The sequence below is a fragment of the Dipodomys merriami genome, unplaced genomic scaffold (genome assembly GCF_024711535.1).
Source record: "Dipodomys merriami isolate MVZ:Mamm:240054 unplaced genomic scaffold, mDipMer1.0.p SCAF_1, whole genome shotgun sequence".
Classification (NCBI taxonomy): domain Eukaryota; kingdom Metazoa; phylum Chordata; class Mammalia; order Rodentia; family Heteromyidae; genus Dipodomys; species Dipodomys merriami.
The window spans coordinates 89,910,176-89,928,916 of NW_027202270.1; the positions used below are offsets into that span (position 1 = coordinate 89,910,176).

The window sequence follows — 18,741 nt, forward strand, 5'->3', positions numbered from 1 at the left end:
TGGTGGGTGGTAGGGAAGATCTAAGTTTAGTTTTTTGAGGAACCTCCAGACTGCTGTCCAGAGTGGTTGTAGTAGATTTCATTCCCACCATCATTGCAATAGGGTTTCTTTTTTCCCACATTTCACCAACATTTGTTATTGTTCCAATTCAGTGTTGGAAGGTGGAACAAGCAAATGAGCAGAGAAGATTCACAGGCTTGAAGACAGGAACAAGGGCAAGCTCAGGTTCAATGGCACGAGGTGAATTCAATGAATTGAGTAGTTGTGTGGACCAGTCCAAGTGCATAGGCGAGGAGGGACATAAAACACATATATGGACATTACACTAAATAATTTGGAATAATTAATAGAATCCATAGAAGAAAACCTTCAAGTTTTAATCCTGAAAATAGATATGATGTAGCACAGCAGAGTGCCTAGTAGCAGGCATAAATTAGTAATTGATAATAAAAATAGCAATTTGATAGGAAAGACCACTATTTTTATGTGAAGTTCAAATGAACAAATTGTTAACACAGAGGAGAATTTAATTTTAATTTTCCTTGCAACTGAAGGCATAGTAAGAAGATACTTGCATCAGAATTCTGAATTATATGCAAATGATGACACCATTGTCAGTTGATCAAATCTTGAGAAGTAAAAGAAAATGTTATAGGAATTAAAATAATGCTGTGAATTACATTTATTTAATTAGTTATTTTACTTGTTTATTTATTTATTTATTTGCTTGACTGTTATCCCTTAATGTTTTTGCTCTAGGTTGATGCCATACCATTTGAACTGCTCCACCTCTGGCTTTTTAAAATTATTATTGTAGAGTTAATATACAGAAGGGTTACAGTTACCTGAATCAGGTAATGAGTATGAGTACAATTATTTTCTAACCCTGTGTCTCCTTCCATTGCTCTTTCCCAGCCTTTCCCTCCCATCTCCACCCACAACATATCCAGTTCATTTTCCACATAGTGTCTAGTGAATATCAATGTTGTATTTGTCATCATTGTTCCACTTTTATGTGCCTTCTTTTACCCTCCCAAATACAAACACACAAACAAGATAAAAGTAAAATAAAGCAAAAACAGCAACAATGGCAATTAAAATGTCTCCTGTTCCCTTTTCTTTGATTTTATTTCATACAATATTATTTCATATGATCATCTGTTCATAGCTACTGAGCCTTTCTCCACCAGTCTTATGCATATCCTCCTTTGGCATCTGTATGTTAATGACTATGGTCCTATACAATTTATCATGTCCCAGAATGTGTGCATATTTATTTATTTACTTATTTATTTATTTTAGTCATTCTGTGTATGTACTTGTAGATTGATAGGCACATTCCAGATGCCACAAATGAGAAAAGAACATGCAGCCTACGTTTATTTGGCTATGGCTTACTTTGCCTGCTATGATTTTTTTTCCCAAGCCTTTCTTTTCCTTACAAATGGTACAATATCATTCTTTTTGAAGGATGAATAGAATTCCATTGTGTGTGGGGGGGGGTTATCACATTGTCTTGATTCATTCATCCACTGAGGTAGGTGGATTCCATATTTTGGCTATGGTAAACAGTGCTGCAATGAACATGACTGTGATGGTGGCTTTAGTTTGGCCTGGTTTGTTGGTCATTGGATAAATGCACAGGAGTTGAGTTGCTGGGTCATAGGAAAGCTCTATGTTTAGTCTTTTAAGAAAGTTTCATACTGCTTTCCAGAGTAGTCTAACAAGTTTATATTCCCACCAATAGTGTAATAGGGTTCCCTTTTGCCCACATCATTTGTTAGTGTTAGTTTTCCTAATAATGGCCATTCTAACTGGAACGAGATGGAATCTCAATATTGTTTTGATTTGCACTTCTTTTAGGGCCAGAGATGTTGAACATCTCTGCATGTGTTGATTGGCCCTTCTTATTTCTTCCTCAGAGATGTCTCTTTAAGTCTGTAGCACATTTATTAACTGATTTTTTGTTTCTTTGATGATTTGTTTTGGGAAGCTTTAATTTTTCAAGCTCTTTCTTAAGTATATTTTAGATATGAGGCCCTTATCTAAATTACAGATTCCCCTTCCTGTAATATTTTCACAGTATCTGGCCTGACATTGAGGGCTTCAATCTATTTAGAGTTGATTCTGGTGCAAGGTGATATATGGGTAACTAGCTTCAGTTTTCTATACTTAGACAGACAATTTTTCCAAAACCCTTTATTGAAGAGTCTATTCCAACCTTTTGTTTCATTTGTGGGCTCATTTATGGATCTTCTATTCTGTCTCATTGGTCCTCAGACCTATTCTTGTGCCAGTATCAAGCTCTCTTTATTATTATGGCTTTGCAATAAAACTTGAAGTTCAGTATTGTTATTCCTACATTGCTGTTCTTCCTGCTAAGGATTGTTTTTGCTATTCTGGGTCTTTGATTATTCCATATGAATTTTTGCATTGATTTCTCTATTTCTTTGAAGAATGTTGTTGGGATTTTTATCGGTACTGCATTGAATTTGTATATTGCTCTGGGCGGCATTACCATTTTAATATGTTAATTCTTCCCAACCAGGAGCATGGAATGTTTTTTTTTTTCCATTTCCTTAAGTCTGCTTCAATTTCTTTTTTCAGAGTTTTAAAGTTTTCACAATAGAGATCCTTCATATCTTGGATTAAATTAATTCCCAAGTATTTAATTTTTTGAGGCTATTACAAATGGAATTGACTTCTTGATTTCAGCATTGCTCTTCTCATTGTTGGCATCCAAGATTATGTAGTTCTTGTCCTCGTTTCTGTTAATGTGTTGAATTACATTAATTGACTTGTGTATATTGAACCAACCTTACAAACCTGGAATGAATCCTGTTGGATTGTAATATATGGTCTTTTGTTAGCTGTTGAATTTGGTTGTCCAGAATTTTGTTGAGGAGTTTTTCATTAACGTTGATCAAAGAGGTGGGTCTATAGTTTTCTTTCTTTGATGGGTCCCTATGTGGTTTCGAGCATTATGCTCATTTCATAGAATAAGTCTGGTAGTGATCTTTCCCTTTACATTTCATTAAAGAGTTTCAAAAAGTTCTTAGCCCCAAAGGACATAACATTACATATATTTAAATCATTGTGAGATCTGCTGAATGTTTCCTGCCCTTAATATTGTGTAAATCTGCTCCCTGTATTCAAATAGTACCATGAAACAAGGCAAAGGCCATGGCAGCATTATGCTGAACACTGTGCATTCTGAAATTTTATGCTTTTCCACAATGACAGTCTGCTTGAAACCACAGACCTGCAGAGGTCAAGGGTCTGCTGTAATGTGGATACACCAATAAAATAAATACATCATCACAATAGAGCATTCTACTGACCCATGCTCAGACTGTGGAGTCCACCCATATATTACTAGTTGTGATGACCTTTATTACTTAGTAATGTAGTATTTTTAAATTTTTTTTATTGTAAAGGTGATATACAGTTACATGTTAGATAATGAGTACATTATCTTCATTTTCTTCCAGTTTTTTCAGTCCCAACTCCTCTCCCTTCCCAAGTTGTATAGTACATTTCCAACATAGTGTCTAGTGAGTATCACTGCTGATTCAGTTCATACTTTGTCACACTAATTCTGTGCAGAGTTTTATTTTTTTTTGTTTTTTCTACTGTTTAGAGATCTACACCACCCATTATTTATATTAGAGAAAGATGAAACCAGGAAAAATCACACCCTGATTATTTATTTCTGCTTCTGAAGAAGCATTAAAAATTGATTAGAGAGAATTCACACACACACTGGCTCATAGATGAAAATGAAATGATGTTAGATGTCCATGATGTAGTACAATTTCACCCAGCCCTTATACTACTCCACATTTCACACAGCGCTCAAACAGCATTATTCTCTGTTAAACAGTATAAAAGATGGTTATAAATGATCAGATCTTGCTCAGTGTTCAGTTTACAAAGGTAGAAGGAAAGTACAAGATACTGGTATGAAATAACTAGTAATTAGGGGTCCATAGAAAGAAATTCCATTTCCTCACTTCCTCCTCAGAATTTTCTTCCTGCCTCATTCTTTCTGAGCCATTTACTGAGTGAGGAGAAACTGTGATAATGAAACCCCCAAAACTGAGCTCTGCTGCTTGAATGTGGAATAGTCTTAGTCCATTGAGCTTCCACAATGGAGTTCCAGTTTGTGTAAATGTGTGACACAGTTGTCAGGAAAGGAGACTTGGGTGAGCTAAGGATATTCTACTAGCTACTGGAGAGTGAGCCAAAGGGGACAGTGTTGTCCTCTCCACCCTATAATTTATAAGGACTTTTCAAAAAGTAATAATGTTATTCATTATCCCAGTGACTGTGCTTTGAAGGCAGGAAAGCGACATAATAAACCTCAATCCAACATTGTCAGTCAAATGGTGAAGGAAACTGAGATGACAGTATGTATTGGCTTCCTGAAACTTAGTCCATCAAAGTGTTAAAAAATATCCTTACCTAGATGCCATGACTCAACAGTATGATACTGTCCTAAAGTATCTCTCTCAAAGCAGAGAAAACATTCTCCAGTGATTGATTTGAGAATTCCATTATAGGACATGAGAAGGAGAACAAGAGCCTTTGAAAGGGAAATGTTATACACTCACAACAATCATCTCATGCATGTACTTTTCTATATATTTCATATAGGTATGTGTGTGGTGTGTGCACACGGGAATGTGAATTCTAAACTGAGTTGAATTTAAGGCTTATCACAGCTATTCTAAAATATTTAAGTCTGTGAATCATGAATAAGGGATTAGATTCATTTCCCACAACTCATGGGACTCTAAGCATAACATCGCTTCCTGAAATGAGGTCATCTTGGTTTTTCTGATATTATTGATTATGGTCAGTTCTTTAGGATCAATATATTTTTGCAGACACAGACAATATTAGGTTTCCCTAAAATTATTCTCACAAACACAATGAAATAGCATAAATGTGAATGGTTTTTGATGGAAAAAGAGAAAAACCTATAAATTTGTAAGATTAAAGGACCTTATAATGTTTGATGTAAACACACATACACACACACACACTCACACACACACACATTTCAGTGGAAGTATGAGGCCTTGAGTTCAAATCTTAATTCTACCAAAAAGTGATTCAACTGCGACAAAATATCAGTGTTGATCTCTACATACTTACTGTACATGTACTCCTTTATCAAGACACTTTATTTAGCTTTACTTAACCTATTGCTGTTTTGTGTTGTTGGCTTGGCTTAGGTACCCATACATTTAACCAGAGTTCAGTAGTTAGGGGTGTGACCACAAGGTGGCAGTGAAACTCAGCAGATAACCAATATGTTCATTTTAGTGGATTCTAAATGAATAGGCCAAAGGCAAAAGCAAATCTTTTTCTTATTGGCTATGTAGGCATCTCAGGAAATACTACAACTGAAAGAGAGAAAGGGAGACAACTTGGTAACAGAAGTGACATCCAGATAGGAGATCTTAAGTCTTCAACTGATCCTACTTGGGAAGAAAAATGAAGAGATTGATTCATGATTTATTCCTGCTCCTGTGGCTGCAACTGCACTGTGAGTTGAGGATTAAGGGAAACCATATATTAGTGGATTTCTTTAGATATCCAGGAGAAAATCAGTTTATCCAAACTGTCTATAGCTACTGTAGGAAAAGACCATTCTGAAGAGTACTGACCTAACTGTCTCCTTTCTGTCTTTCTCTCCCTATAGTGCTGAGCCAAGGAGAGAAGGTGGAGCAGAGTCCTGTCCTGAGTGTGCAGGAGGGAGACGGCTGTGTCATCAATTGTACTTACACCGACAGTGCCTCAGTCTACTTCCCTTGGTACAAGCAAGAACCAGGACAGGGTCCCCAGCTTATTATAGACATCCGTTCAAATCGGGACAGAAATGAAAATGGAAAACTCCTGGTCTTATTGAAGAAGAATGACAAGCACCTTTCTCTGCACATCAAAGATACCCAGCCTGAGGACTCAGCTGTCTACTACTGTGCAGCAAGTACACATTGCTCCCCAGGCACCTGCAGCCCGTCCTCAAACCTGCCACCATGGTTGCAGCCAGCCATTTTCTTCACCACAGATCTTCCAGCACAGCATTTGCTTAATGTCTGTCTATAAGTAGCAGAACACGCCGGGCACTGGTGGCTCATGCCTGTAATCCTAGCTACTCAAGGCCTGACATCTGAGTATAGCCGTTTAAAGCCTGCCTGGGCAGGAAAGTCCATGAGACTCTTAACTCCAATAAACCACTAGAAAGCCGGAAGTGGCGCTGTGGCTCAAGTGGTAGAGTACTCACCTTGAGCTGAAAGCAAAAGAACAGCGCCCAAGCCCAGAGTTTAAGCCCCACAACCAACAACAACAACAAAAAAGTAGCAGAACACACAGAAATTAAGGATTTATAAGAATATTAGGTTGAAGGAGACACTGGCAGTTGAGAACCTTTTGTAGGGTGAATGTTTGTGAAGAGATTACTTCTCTATTTATTCAGTATTTTTATATGAGGTAAAAAAAATGGGTAGAGCTAAGTTTAGTGACGGAACATAAGGTCTCATTTCCCAACCTCTCTGGGCATGCCAAATCCAGGCTCATCCTCAGGTTCAGCAGTCTTAAAGCTGCACTTAATGGATTGTTAAAAGGAACTAATGATATTATCTTTTCTTTTTTCTTTTGCAAGTACTTGGATTTGAACTCAGGGCCTGAGCACCCACTTTGAACTTTGTGCTCAAAGCTAGTGCTCTACCACTGAACCCCAGTTCAATATCCAGCTTTGTGGTAGGTAATTCAAAATAAGAGACTCATGGACTCTCTTCATTGGGTTGACTTCAAACCATGGTCCTCAGATTTCAGCCTTTTGCATAGCTAGGAAAACAAGTGTGAGCCAATAGCACCTAGCATGATAGTTTCTTGAAATCCATTTATTAGTTTCACAATTAAACTTCTCCATATGAAAAATTCTAGTTTAAATATTGTCTGTCTCTTGTGCATGGAATTGGAGTCTTTTGAATGTTTCATGTTACTTTCTCTAATGCACTATTATACAAAATCTGTTAATTAAATGAAATATCAAAATTTAAAATTGACAGTTCTGTGTCCAGATTATCTCAAATAAGTGTTTTTTGTGTTCCTAATATTCTCAAACCATCAAAAAACTAACTTAGTAAAAGGATAGACATCTATAGTATTCGATTTATTATTTATGTTCACTCAATACTGTAATGTTGTAATCCTTGATTCACAGTACAATTTAGTTAAAAAATATTTTTATTCTCATTCTCAATAAATCTCCATTATTTCAAGATAGTTAAATTTACTCCTTGCATACCATTTATTGTCACCTTATATTTCTAGAGTTATATAAAAAGTTATATGTATCATTTATCATCTACATTACTCATCACATAGTAGTGGATTACTTTATCCTCAATTTTTGATTAAGCTATTTATTTTATCCTAATTTTTTGTCGGTCATGGGGCTTGAACTCTGGGCCTGAGCACCGTCCCTCAGCTCTTCAGCTTAAGGCAAGCACTCTACTAATTGTACCATAGCACCACTTCCAGTTTTCTGGTGGTTAATTGGAGATAAGAGTCTCATGGACTTTCCTGCCTGGGCTGGTTTTGAACCACGATCCTCAGATCTCAGCCAACTTAGTAGCTAGGATTATAGGTGTCCCCCACCAACACCTGGCTTTATCCTAAATTTTTTTAAGAACACATCCTCTAGTGTTGTTGACAATTCAATAAAAAATTATCTTGTAAATGATTGATCCTCTGTTCTTTCCATCTCTGTCTAAGGATGAATGTAATTAAAGATTCTTTTAGGGAGAACAGTTTCTGCTAGCTGAATTGTAGATGTTAGTTATCAGCCAATTGACTTGCTCTTATAGGCAGTGTAATTGAAATATACTAGTTTTCAACAAGAAAGATCAATATTGTAGCCCAATCCCCCTCCCAGCTTTTCTCATTTCCCTCACCACAAAACTAGCTCCTGGTCCACAGAAGCAAGTCTACTCTTGGTCAGTCTAATTCTCCCAAGATTGATTGTGAGTAGGAAGGAAACCAGGGCTTATATTTTATTGCTTTATTTCTTGGTTATAAAATAGTTGATATAAATCATTTAAATAGGGATACAGGTGGACCCATTGCAACAATGAGATATACAAGTCGTTATGTCGAAAACGAACTTTACAACTTTGGTGTGGGGGGGGGGGGGACAGTGGGAGGATGAGAAAGGATGGGAAGGGGAAACAAAGGAGGAGGCTACAATGCTTGATAAGAAATGTACTCATTATCTTGCCCATGTAATTGTAACCCCTCTATACAGTATTTTCACAATAAAAAAATAAAAAAATATAGTTGATATAATTTCATTGGATTAACAGCTGTATTTTCTTAAGGTGATAAGAAAACAAACCAGGGGCTGGGAAGTTGGCTCAGAGGTAGAGTGCTTGCCTTGCATGCCTGAGGCCCTGGGTTCGATTCCTCAGCACCACATAAGCAAAAAGAAAAAAGCTGGAAGTGGCACTGTGGCTCAAGTGGTAGAGTGCTAGCCTTGAGCTAAAGAGCTGAGGGACAGCACTCAGGCCTAGAGTTCACGACAAGACTAAAAAGAAAAAAGAAAAAGAAAACAAACCACAATTATGTACCCAGAGTGTGCAGAGTCCAAACTCAGAGTCTGATATAGTAGAGAGTCTGTATTTCAGACTCATACACATTTAAGCTTTAGATCTTGGTCATACTTGTCTGCTTTCTTCTTTTTCTTCTCCATTTTAAAATATGAAAATACATTTTTGTTCTTCACAGTTCTGAAAGTGTGAGGTTGGAATTAATTTTCCAGGGCTGGAATCAAGATGTCAGCAGAAAAGAATTTGTTTGCTATCTCGTCTAGCTCTGATGAATGCTGCCTTTTCTCAACCTGTGGCTGCATCATTCCTGACTCTGCCTCCTTGGTTGCACTGGAATCTCTTCTTTTCTTGTCAATCTCTCTTTAACCATATGTGTGATTGCACTAAGCTCTGATAATCAATGACACTCTTCCCATCTCAGGACCCTTAGCTGAATTATATCTACCTATAACTGTCAGGGATTTGGTGAAATAGAATCTGATGTGGAGAGAGAGCTCCTTTTGCTTCTCATTTTAATATGGCCTTGGTTTTTATTTCTACATTGAGAACATAATAATAAATTAGGCAGAGCTCCAACAGAGAAAAACAGAAAGCATAATTATCTTATTTTCTCAGTCTTAATTTTGTTTTAAAATTAATATAAAGAACAACAAACATGTTTTGTGCATATCTGTTCACGAATATTGAATTCTAATACACTGCATAAATTCATGTACTCATTTTTGTTCTACAAAACCATGACAACTGGTTGGCACAGTTGAGGATTATACCATTTTATACATTCAGTTTGAATTGTGTTCTGTGTAATTTTAGTGGCCCCAGCTCTAGCTTAAATTTTCATCAATTGATTTTTTATAACAATTAACCAGGCTGATTTTATTGATCAAAATTCACTTTGTCTATTCTAGTTGGGACCATCTACTTCTTTGGAATTCCCAAGCAGTAGCACTGAATTATAAATGGAACAGATTTTTTACTTTGTAGCACAACAGTGGCTGTGAATTATGCCAGTGTGATCACTAACTCAAGCAAAGCCTATACCAAGGTCTATACCTAAGTAAAGGCTATAAATAGAAACATGATTCTGTTATTAACATGACAAAATAACCTTAAAAGGAGAAAACAAGGTACTACAAAGATAGTGGTTCCGGTCATGTCCACAATGCTGTTGAGAAAATGCTGTTCATGAAAATATAGGTTTGGTCCATGGATCCTGGACCAGCTCTCATTTATTTCCTTTTGGCATTCTGGTCTTGAACTCAGGACCTCATGCTTGTTAGGCAAGCACACTACAACCCAATCACACCTCCAGCATTTTGCATCAGTTTGTTTTTTAAATAGAATCTCATGTTTCTGCCTAGACTGACCTCAGACTATAATCCTCCTATATTTACAATCTAAGACTGATATTACAGGTGTGATCCATTATGCCATGGTACGAGTATTCATTTTCTATGGAGAGTCTGCCTTGGACATTTCTGGAGATCTCTTAATTAAATGTCATTTAGGAATGAATTATGTCAAACTAACTCTCAAATGCAATCAAAGGTAAATCTTTGTACTTTTCTTGGAAAACTTTTGGTGAACAGTACCTAATGAGGTCATTTGACAGGGCTCAAAAGAGATTTTCTCCAGAATAGTTTCCAGAATGCCAAGTCATTCAGGTTTACATAACATACAATCTGATTTATGAATGCCCAAGTGGCAGTTTTCATAAGGCCTACTCATCAGAGTTTGTTTGTAACTGGTATGGAATGGTGTGATTTTTTTTTCTAGATAGTCAGCAGATGGAGAGATTTAAAATATAAACAAAATTTCTAAGTGAAGCAAAAGTCTTCCATTACTGTCCAAGTATATATTCTTTCTTATGAATGCACAAATTGTTGAGAATATCTCCCTTTACTTTTGTTAATATTGCCTTATTGTTAATGTTCACAGAAAAGGGTTTCTGGGGCTGGGAAGGTGGCTCAGTGGTATAGTGATTGCCTTGCATGCATGAGGCCATGGGGTCCATTGCTCAACACCACATAAATAGAAAAAGTGGTACTGTGGCTCAAGTGGTAGAGCTCTAGCCTTGAGCTGCAGAGCTAAGGGAAAGCTCTCAGGCCGAGAGTTCAGGCCCCACAATGACCAAAAAAGAAAGCGGTTTCTGACAGTGAGAGATACTATAATCAGGGCAATCAGGGCAATCAGGGCCCTAGGGAATGATCCCGTAACTTGTTGTCAATCATCCAGATGCCAGTTAAAGCAAAGAGGAAAATATTCAAGAGTTCAAACCTAAAGATCAGATTCTGATCTCTAATGTGGCCTTTATGACCACAGTGTGGTTAAAATGAAATACAGAATGCAAACTTGTTTATAGTACTAAGTTTCTGAGAACTTCATTGTGAAATCCTTAGCAAATACAGGTTAAAATTTTCTGATGTTTGCCCCAAAACAGGTAACTGAACAGACATTGGAAATGAGGAGAAATATTACTCTATCAAAAATCAACTTTGTTCTATGTTGATGAAGTGATTGACTTTTACTGAAGGAAACAGTATCCAGAGGTGTGAGGATAACTGATTTTTACATATTTTACCTGCAGTATTTATTAATATTACAGCTCCCACTTGTCTCTATCACAAGTGTAAAGACTGAGATTATGGGTAAATCAGATAGGCCTGAGATTTAGTAGATTATTTCATACATTATTTGCAAGGAAATAGATGGACCTAGAAAAAATTCTGTTAAATGTAATAACTCAGGTTGAAAGAAACAAAGGTTGCTTGTTTTCTCCCATTCGAAAAAGTTAGATTACAATTAAAACTATATGTAGATACATATGGGATCATATCTTTATATAAACAAATTAACTAAAGGACAGCTGGTATATGCAGATTCCAATGGTGTAACTCCTTCAAGCAATTATCTTACTGTGTAAGAAAATGAACACCACAAATCTGGGAATTGTGTTGCAGAATTTGAGGGTGTGATGTCAAAGGGAAGCAGGAAAGAAAATGGTGGAAGGAAAGTGGGAAAATGTAGTCATACTTGTCAATGTGGGTATATGACAATGAAACTATATAACTTGAGGTAACAGATGGAGTTGGAAGAGATGGGAGGAATTACAAAAAGGTTTATATTGATCAAGATGTATTATACATAGGAGCTGTCAAGATGAATTTGTACAACCAATTAAAGATAATGGGAAAAAATTGTTAGAGTGTTTAATTCTAAAGGAAGTTGGATTGGTTGAGACTTTCAGCCAGTACAAAGAGGCTAGACATAATAAACAACTACTAAACCAAGAAGACTTTCTTTCCCATTCTACTACAACAGAAAGAGCCCACAAACTTGCTTAATCTGTGAGGGTCACTAAGAACTCCAGCCCTGAAAGTAAAAGAAGACTCATGTCACATCTCTGGGAGAACACAGCATGCAGTTCTCCAGATGATGAACCTGGTCTTGGCTTCAGTGAGGTTGTGTGAGGCCTGGGCTGAGTTGCTGTGTGGCCTGCAGACAGTAGGAGAAAGGGCTGGACAGAAAAGAGGAGAGGAGAGGAGGGCAGGGAAGGTGGCTCAGTGGTAGAGCGCTTGCCTTGCATGCCTGAGGCCCTGGGTTCGATTCCTCAGCACCACATAAGCAAAAAAGAAAAAAGCTAGAAGTGGTGATGTGGCTCAAGTGGTAGAGCACTAGCCTTGAGCTGAAGTGCAGAGGGACAGGGCCCAGGCCCAGAGTTCAGGACCCACGACCAGACTAAAAAGAAAAGAAAAGAAAAGAGGAGAGAAGGAAATCAGAACAGCTTATGTCTGTCCTATTTTCTCTTAATCAACCAAACTAATGTTGAAACAATTTATGTGCATTCAGTGTCCTAGTAATTTTACACAACTGTGTTTATATTAAGGCACATTTCATATTATCAAAACTGTACTTTCTCAGGATTTTCATGTGAATTATTTCTCAACTTCTCTGACAATCTTGTATTAAAGAAATGGGATTGCTATTTCTGTAACTCCTCAAGGCCCTACTCAACACAGTTTTCCAGAGGTCCTTCCCTGAGGCATCAACCTCCAGCACACAGCCTTCTCCACAAGCTTCTCTCTAGGTGGACTCTGTCAAGATAAAACCAATCCTTTCCTCCTCACACATTGGAAGCTCTGACTGGGACCCTTACAATGCCCTCACAGCAGGGGCTGCTGTGCATCTTCAGGCAGTGAGGCTGGTTTCCTGTTAGATGAAGGTCAGAGCTCAGAGTTGACTGGCTCTGGTGAGTCAGGTGGAACTGGTTGCCTGTGGGAAGAAGTGTGTGTGGGCTGACGACTTGGCTGCCTCCAGAGCTGGGGAAATTACCCCAGCAAACATCCCGGGAGCCATGGGGAGGAGGCTGGGGACTGCTCTGGGACTTCTGTGGGTGCAGATTTGCTGTGAGTTGGGGCCATCACGAGCAGGTCAGGGAGCTCCAGAGCTGACAGGGGGACAGCTGCCACAAAGCTCCTATGCTGTCCTCCCCATCCTGGGCATTTCCTGGGGTGTCCTCAGGCTTGGCAGCTGCCTTGGTGATTTCCCTGTGACACATCTGTGCCTGCTGTCCTCTTTCCACCAGGGTTGAGAGGGCTACAGGTGGAGCAAAGCCCTTCAGTCCAGAGACTCCAGGATGGAGCCAGCTCGACCCTGAGGTGCAATTTCTCTACCACGGTGTCCAATGTGCAGTGGCTCCGACAGAATCCTGGCGGCGGCCTCCTCAGCCTGTTCTTCATGACTCCAGGGACAAAGCAGAAGGGAAGGCTGCAGTCAACACTGGATTCTAAGGAACGCTACAACAGCCTGCACATCTCTGTCTCCCAGCTGGAAGACTCGGGCACCTACCTGTGTGCAGCAGAGGCACAGTGCTCCCAGACACCCTGCAGCCTGGCCCAAAGTGCAGCTGGGCTGCAGCCCCAGCCTCTGCCTCAGGGAGGGTGCACAGCAGCATTCCCCAGCTGTGGGTTCCTGATTCACCTCAAGTCGCTGTCAGCTCTTCTGATCTGAGGACTGTCATTCATTTGATTTGTTCCATTTACCATCCGGGAATTCTTTTATAAGAAAAATCCCTCATGGAACCAGTGACTGAAAGTAATAGGGAAACAGGTCTCCTTACAGACTCCATCAATTACACAGGAATTACTGTTATGGAACACTTTTTAAAAATAGATGATTATCCAGGACCCAGTGACACACACCTATAATCCTTGCTACTTGAGGCTGAGATCTGAGCACCATCGATTTAGCCAACAGAACAAGTTCGTGAGACTCTGCCAGGGTCCAGCCACAGCATGAACAGGGGCTCCTGCGCGGTCAAAGAGACTGATGGAGGTGGAGAGAAGGCTGAAAGCACAACTCTGTTTATTTCAGCAAAAGCCTAAGCTATATACACTTTCTATATTTGTAAAATGCTTGCATCACATTGTTTCAGGAACCACCGCACCAACAAGTGTAGACAGTACACATCCTTCCTCATTCTATTTCAAACAATCTTTGTCTACCATACTCTCTCATATAAGCCCCCAGGCCCAAAACCAAGAAAAACACTTCCTCAAATAAAAGGGCAAAGTACTTGCAACCCAGAGAATTGGAGTCAATGTCCTGGAGGCTTTGTTCACACGTTGCCAGCTGCTGGCACCTCAGCTTCTGCTACATTTCCCCCTCTTTTATTTTTTAAATTGAGCAACTATATATATCCTAGACCTGGGCAAAGGAGTGGATCATACATCTTAGGACGAATTGCAGAGAAAGTAACATCAAAACAACAAATAGCAAAATGTCCAAGAAATACCAAAAGGAGTGTTGTAGCACATTTCCAGAGTGAATCCCTGCAGGGAATGAAGAACTGATGCAGCCAGGTCTTCAGGGTCTGCTACCTTTAGGGTGGAGTGGCCAATACCACATATCTGCCCCTGAAGCTGCATAATATCAAAGCTCAAATTATCATGGGCCCAAATTCCTTGAATATGATGCTGGATATTGGCCAAATCACATTTCCATGATGTTTAAAAGGGGTAGCAAATGTACTGATAAATAGCATGGAATGTCATTTTTAACTGAGTCTTCAGCAATTATACCTGATTATTAATATATATCATGGCTGTTTCCAAAGCATTTAGATGTTCTGCCATCTTTTTCCCCACTCACACTTGGGTCCCATGGACACTAGAAACATTTTGAGCCAAAGTATTAACATGTTTAACATGTTGTGCTGTATATATGGTTTGGGTTAGGGCCACAGCACTGGCAATCAGAGTTATGGTAGCAATAATGCTGGCAACCAATATTTCCAAAAATTTGTGGGAGCAGCTAAGAGCCCTTTGAACCTCAATAGCAAACTGAAGCCCAAAATCATTATACCATGGTTCCATCACCTTAACAGGCAACATAAGATAAGGAGTTGTATTGTAACAAACACTGTATGTGCTCCAAAATGTCCAGAATTACTTATATAGTTAGTAAGAACACAATTATTTTGTCAAGAGGCATGAAATGCCTCCCCATCCTTAACCACCACACCCTGCCTAACCACCAGCATATATGGATGCATAACACAAGCTTGCACAGTAAATGATACAAATCCATGGAGCGGAATAGGTCTCTAGAACAGTGGTACGGGAAGGTAGAGGTATTAGTCCAAGTGGGCCTTAAGGCAGTAGCCAGTCTCCAGATGTCAGGGTGAGCTTGTCCATGTGGGTTGACCAACAGCATAGCTGGCAAAACACTGTTGATCACATCACTCCTCTGAGACCAGTCCTGCAATGCATAGTGGGAAACTCCCACCACTGGAACAGTAAACAAGATGTTGAATTCATAGGCTCTCCATGGTGGTTGATCAGCAGCAGCTGCAGGAACTTCCTGGCATAATGGAATCCATTGGGGTGCACACCATGTCCTGCCAAAGCAACTCTATTAGTGTTATACATAAGCACCATCTTTTTCCATCCATACACCTTTTTCTCACAGAAGAACTCAGAGCCATAATCTACCCCTGAATACCTTACTACACATGTATGTTCTACCACGCTAACACATCCATGTATGCAAATAGGTGAGCTAACAGACAGCCCAGTCCATTCTAGTGTCCTAGAATATGGCTCCAGAAATCCAGCTGTCTCTCCCCCAAAGAGCCTGTGGCATTAGTATACACTCTCATGGATAGTTCCTCCCATGACACTGAGCAGGCAATGGGGGGAGTCAGGCAAATAAGGTCAGTGTACCTCAGCTGAAATTTGGGCACAGGGTAGTAATGCTAGCATAGCCACAAATAGGGTTTCCAGGGTGAGAGCCCTTCTGGCCCCTTCAACTATCTCTTGACCACTGGAATAAGGGAATAGTTCTTGGTGAGGGAAAGCCAGGTTGCAAGGCACCCACAGGGGATACAGCACTATTAGCTTCTTGCAAGTCCTGGAGAAGTCTCCATTTCCCTGATTTCTTTTTAATAACAAAGATAGGGGTATTCCAGGAACTAGTGGAAGGCTTCATATTGTCTTGTTTCAATTGCTCATGAACCAGAGCCTTGGCAGCTTCAAGTTTTTCCTTACACAAGGGCCACTGATATACCCATAGAGGAGTTGAGGTCTTCCAACATATAGATTCTGCATGTAAAGTTGCCATTATCAGTGGCCCTGTGGAAAACCCAAGCCCTGTCCGTTTGGGTTTGCAACAGGCTGGTAAGTTTCCAACCTTCCTTTTCCTTGTGTCCCAGACCTGACATCCATCATACCCTTGATTAAGCATTTGTTGAGTAACAACTGGGCTGGGACTGTGGATATAAGCACCCATCTGAGCCCCACAAATTTACTGGAAGGTCAGGTAGAACAAAAGGTTGAAAAAGATGCCCGAATAACCTTCCTTGGTCAGCCACCTGAGCATGGCAGAACTTTTTTGAGTAACTTTGGACATGCCTGCGCAGGGTGAGGATATCTTCTTTTGCATAGGAGGGAGGCTAGTATAAGCCAGATACAACAGAAACATCAGCTTTGGTGTCTATAAAAAGCTTCCCGCTTATTTGAGTTCTAACTCAGGTAGCTCTTGCCCAATTCTCTGAAGCCAAAAGGCTTTATCTTTGGAGCCAAAGCCTCTATTTCCCTGGTTAGATTGAAGAGACTTATTAGGAAGAGGAACTAAAAAAAGCAAAATCAATTGAGCAATGGGAGTATGGGCAGGCACAAGCAAGGTTCATTTTTTCAACCCAGCCATAATTTTAATCTCTCCTGTATAATCATTATCAATGATACTTGGGTAATCAATCAGTCCTTTCATAGTCCCGCTTGACTGCTCAACACCAGCCCTAGGGTCCTAGGTGGCAAAGGACCCCAGACCCATGTAGGAACGGCAACTGGATGAAGATCTCCTTCCAAATATATCCTCTCTGCTGTTGGCCTCAGTCTTGTAAGACAGGAAAAAGTTGGAAGTCCCCAGTATCCTCATGCCACTCCTTAGCAGTCAGGATAGCCTTTTGGGCTGCAGACATAGGTGGCAGAGTCTGAATTAAGAGCTGTGGTAATTGCATTCCTCTTTTATCACAGGGAAGAGGGCAGCTCTCACAGGGCTGGCCTGGGGTAGGGCCACTACCCTGGAAGGTCTTTGTCTTCTTTACTGAGAGGGTTGAAAACCTGACACAGACTTTCAATGCTTCTGAAATTCCAACACTCAAGACTGACAGTCCTCTGCTTCCACATCTGATGTACAAAGGAAGGTCTCTTTATTTTTTTCCTCAGACAAGGATTTTATAGAAATTGGGTGATTAGGGTCAAGACTCTCTTGACTCATATTCCAAATAGGAAATGTCTGAGTGGGGATAGCATGTTTTCCTGTAAATTTAATCTGATTTTTTAATTCTTGACCCACCTTTTGCCAGATAGCCAAATCCACTGCTCTCTCATCGGGGAACCAGGAGCAGAGATTCTCCACAACCTCAAAAAATTCCTCTAGCCCCTTTGGACTAATCTTGCAGCCCTTTTGCCTTACAAGGGCTAAGAAGGCCATCAGAAACAATCGCCTTCCTTTGCTCAGCCCCCCCCCCATCCCACCTCCTCCCCATATTACGTCTCCTTTCCTTTTCCGCTACTGCACTTCATGGTTCCCTTACCTTGATACTCCTGTGCTCGAGGAGTCCTCACTGTGACTTCCTTGGGTCCCTGTTTAGGTGCCAGTTGCCCCAGCCCAGCTGCAGCACGAACAGGGTTTCGCCCGGGGATAGGGCATTGATGAAGGAGAGGAGAAGGTTGAAAGCACAACTCTGTTTATTTCAACAAAAGCCTCAGCTATATAGACTTTCTATGTTTCTCAAATGCTTGCATCACATTGTTTCAGGACCCACCGTGCCAACAAGTGCAGACAGTAGGTATACTTCCTCATTCAAACAATCTTTGTCTACCATACTCTCCCAGATAAGCGCCAGGCACAAAGCCAAGAAGAACAAAATAAAATAAAAGGGGAAGTACTTGCAGCCCAGAGGGTTGAGGTCAATGGTGGGAAGCTTTTGATCACACTTTGCCAGCAGGGTCTGCAACAAAACTCACCTCCAGTTAGCCACCAAAGAGCCGGAAGTGAAACTCTAGTTCAAGTGGTAGAAGGCTTTCCTAAACTCAAGGGGCTACACTCAGGCCCTGGCTTCAAGCCCCTGTACTAGCACTGAATGTGTGTGTGTGTGTGTGTGTGTGTGTGTGTGTGTGTGTGTGTGTGTGTGTGTATGTGTGTGTGTGTGTGTGTGTATGTGTGTGTATACTCTAGTGATCCAACTCATTACAGTTCATTTTTAATATATGTCAAAAAATAGAAAATATATTCTAGTTTTCAGTTCATTACAGTTCTTTTTAATTTTCCAAGAAACAAAACAATGGAAAGTTTACATAAACACACATACACATTTTATATTTAGATTTTTCTTCAAATATAGGCCCATAACAGATACACTGAAAGAACATTTCTTGTCATCAAATGTTAGGACTCTAGGTGATTATATGCATTATTTATGTACTGATAATATTTCACCACTTTGCACAGGAAGATACTAAGGATTGCAGAGTGAAGGTGACTTCCCAGAGTGGTTTCTAGCTAGGAGTGCTGGATCCAAAACCAGAGCTTGTACTCTGAGTGAACCTTTTAGAACATT

At 39.9% G+C, this 18,741-nt stretch overlaps 1 gene segment (V, D, J or C); it reads left to right on the forward strand.

Annotated features, from left to right (window-relative positions):
- Positions 1-5,430: 5,430 nt before the first annotated feature.
- Positions 5,431-6,149, forward strand: LOC138841024 (T cell receptor alpha variable 13-1-like). The segment is given in 2 exon segments: positions 5,431-5,554; positions 5,711-6,149. Coding segments are annotated over 2 exon segments (456 nt in total).
- The last annotated feature ends 12,592 nt before the right edge of the window (positions 6,150-18,741 follow it).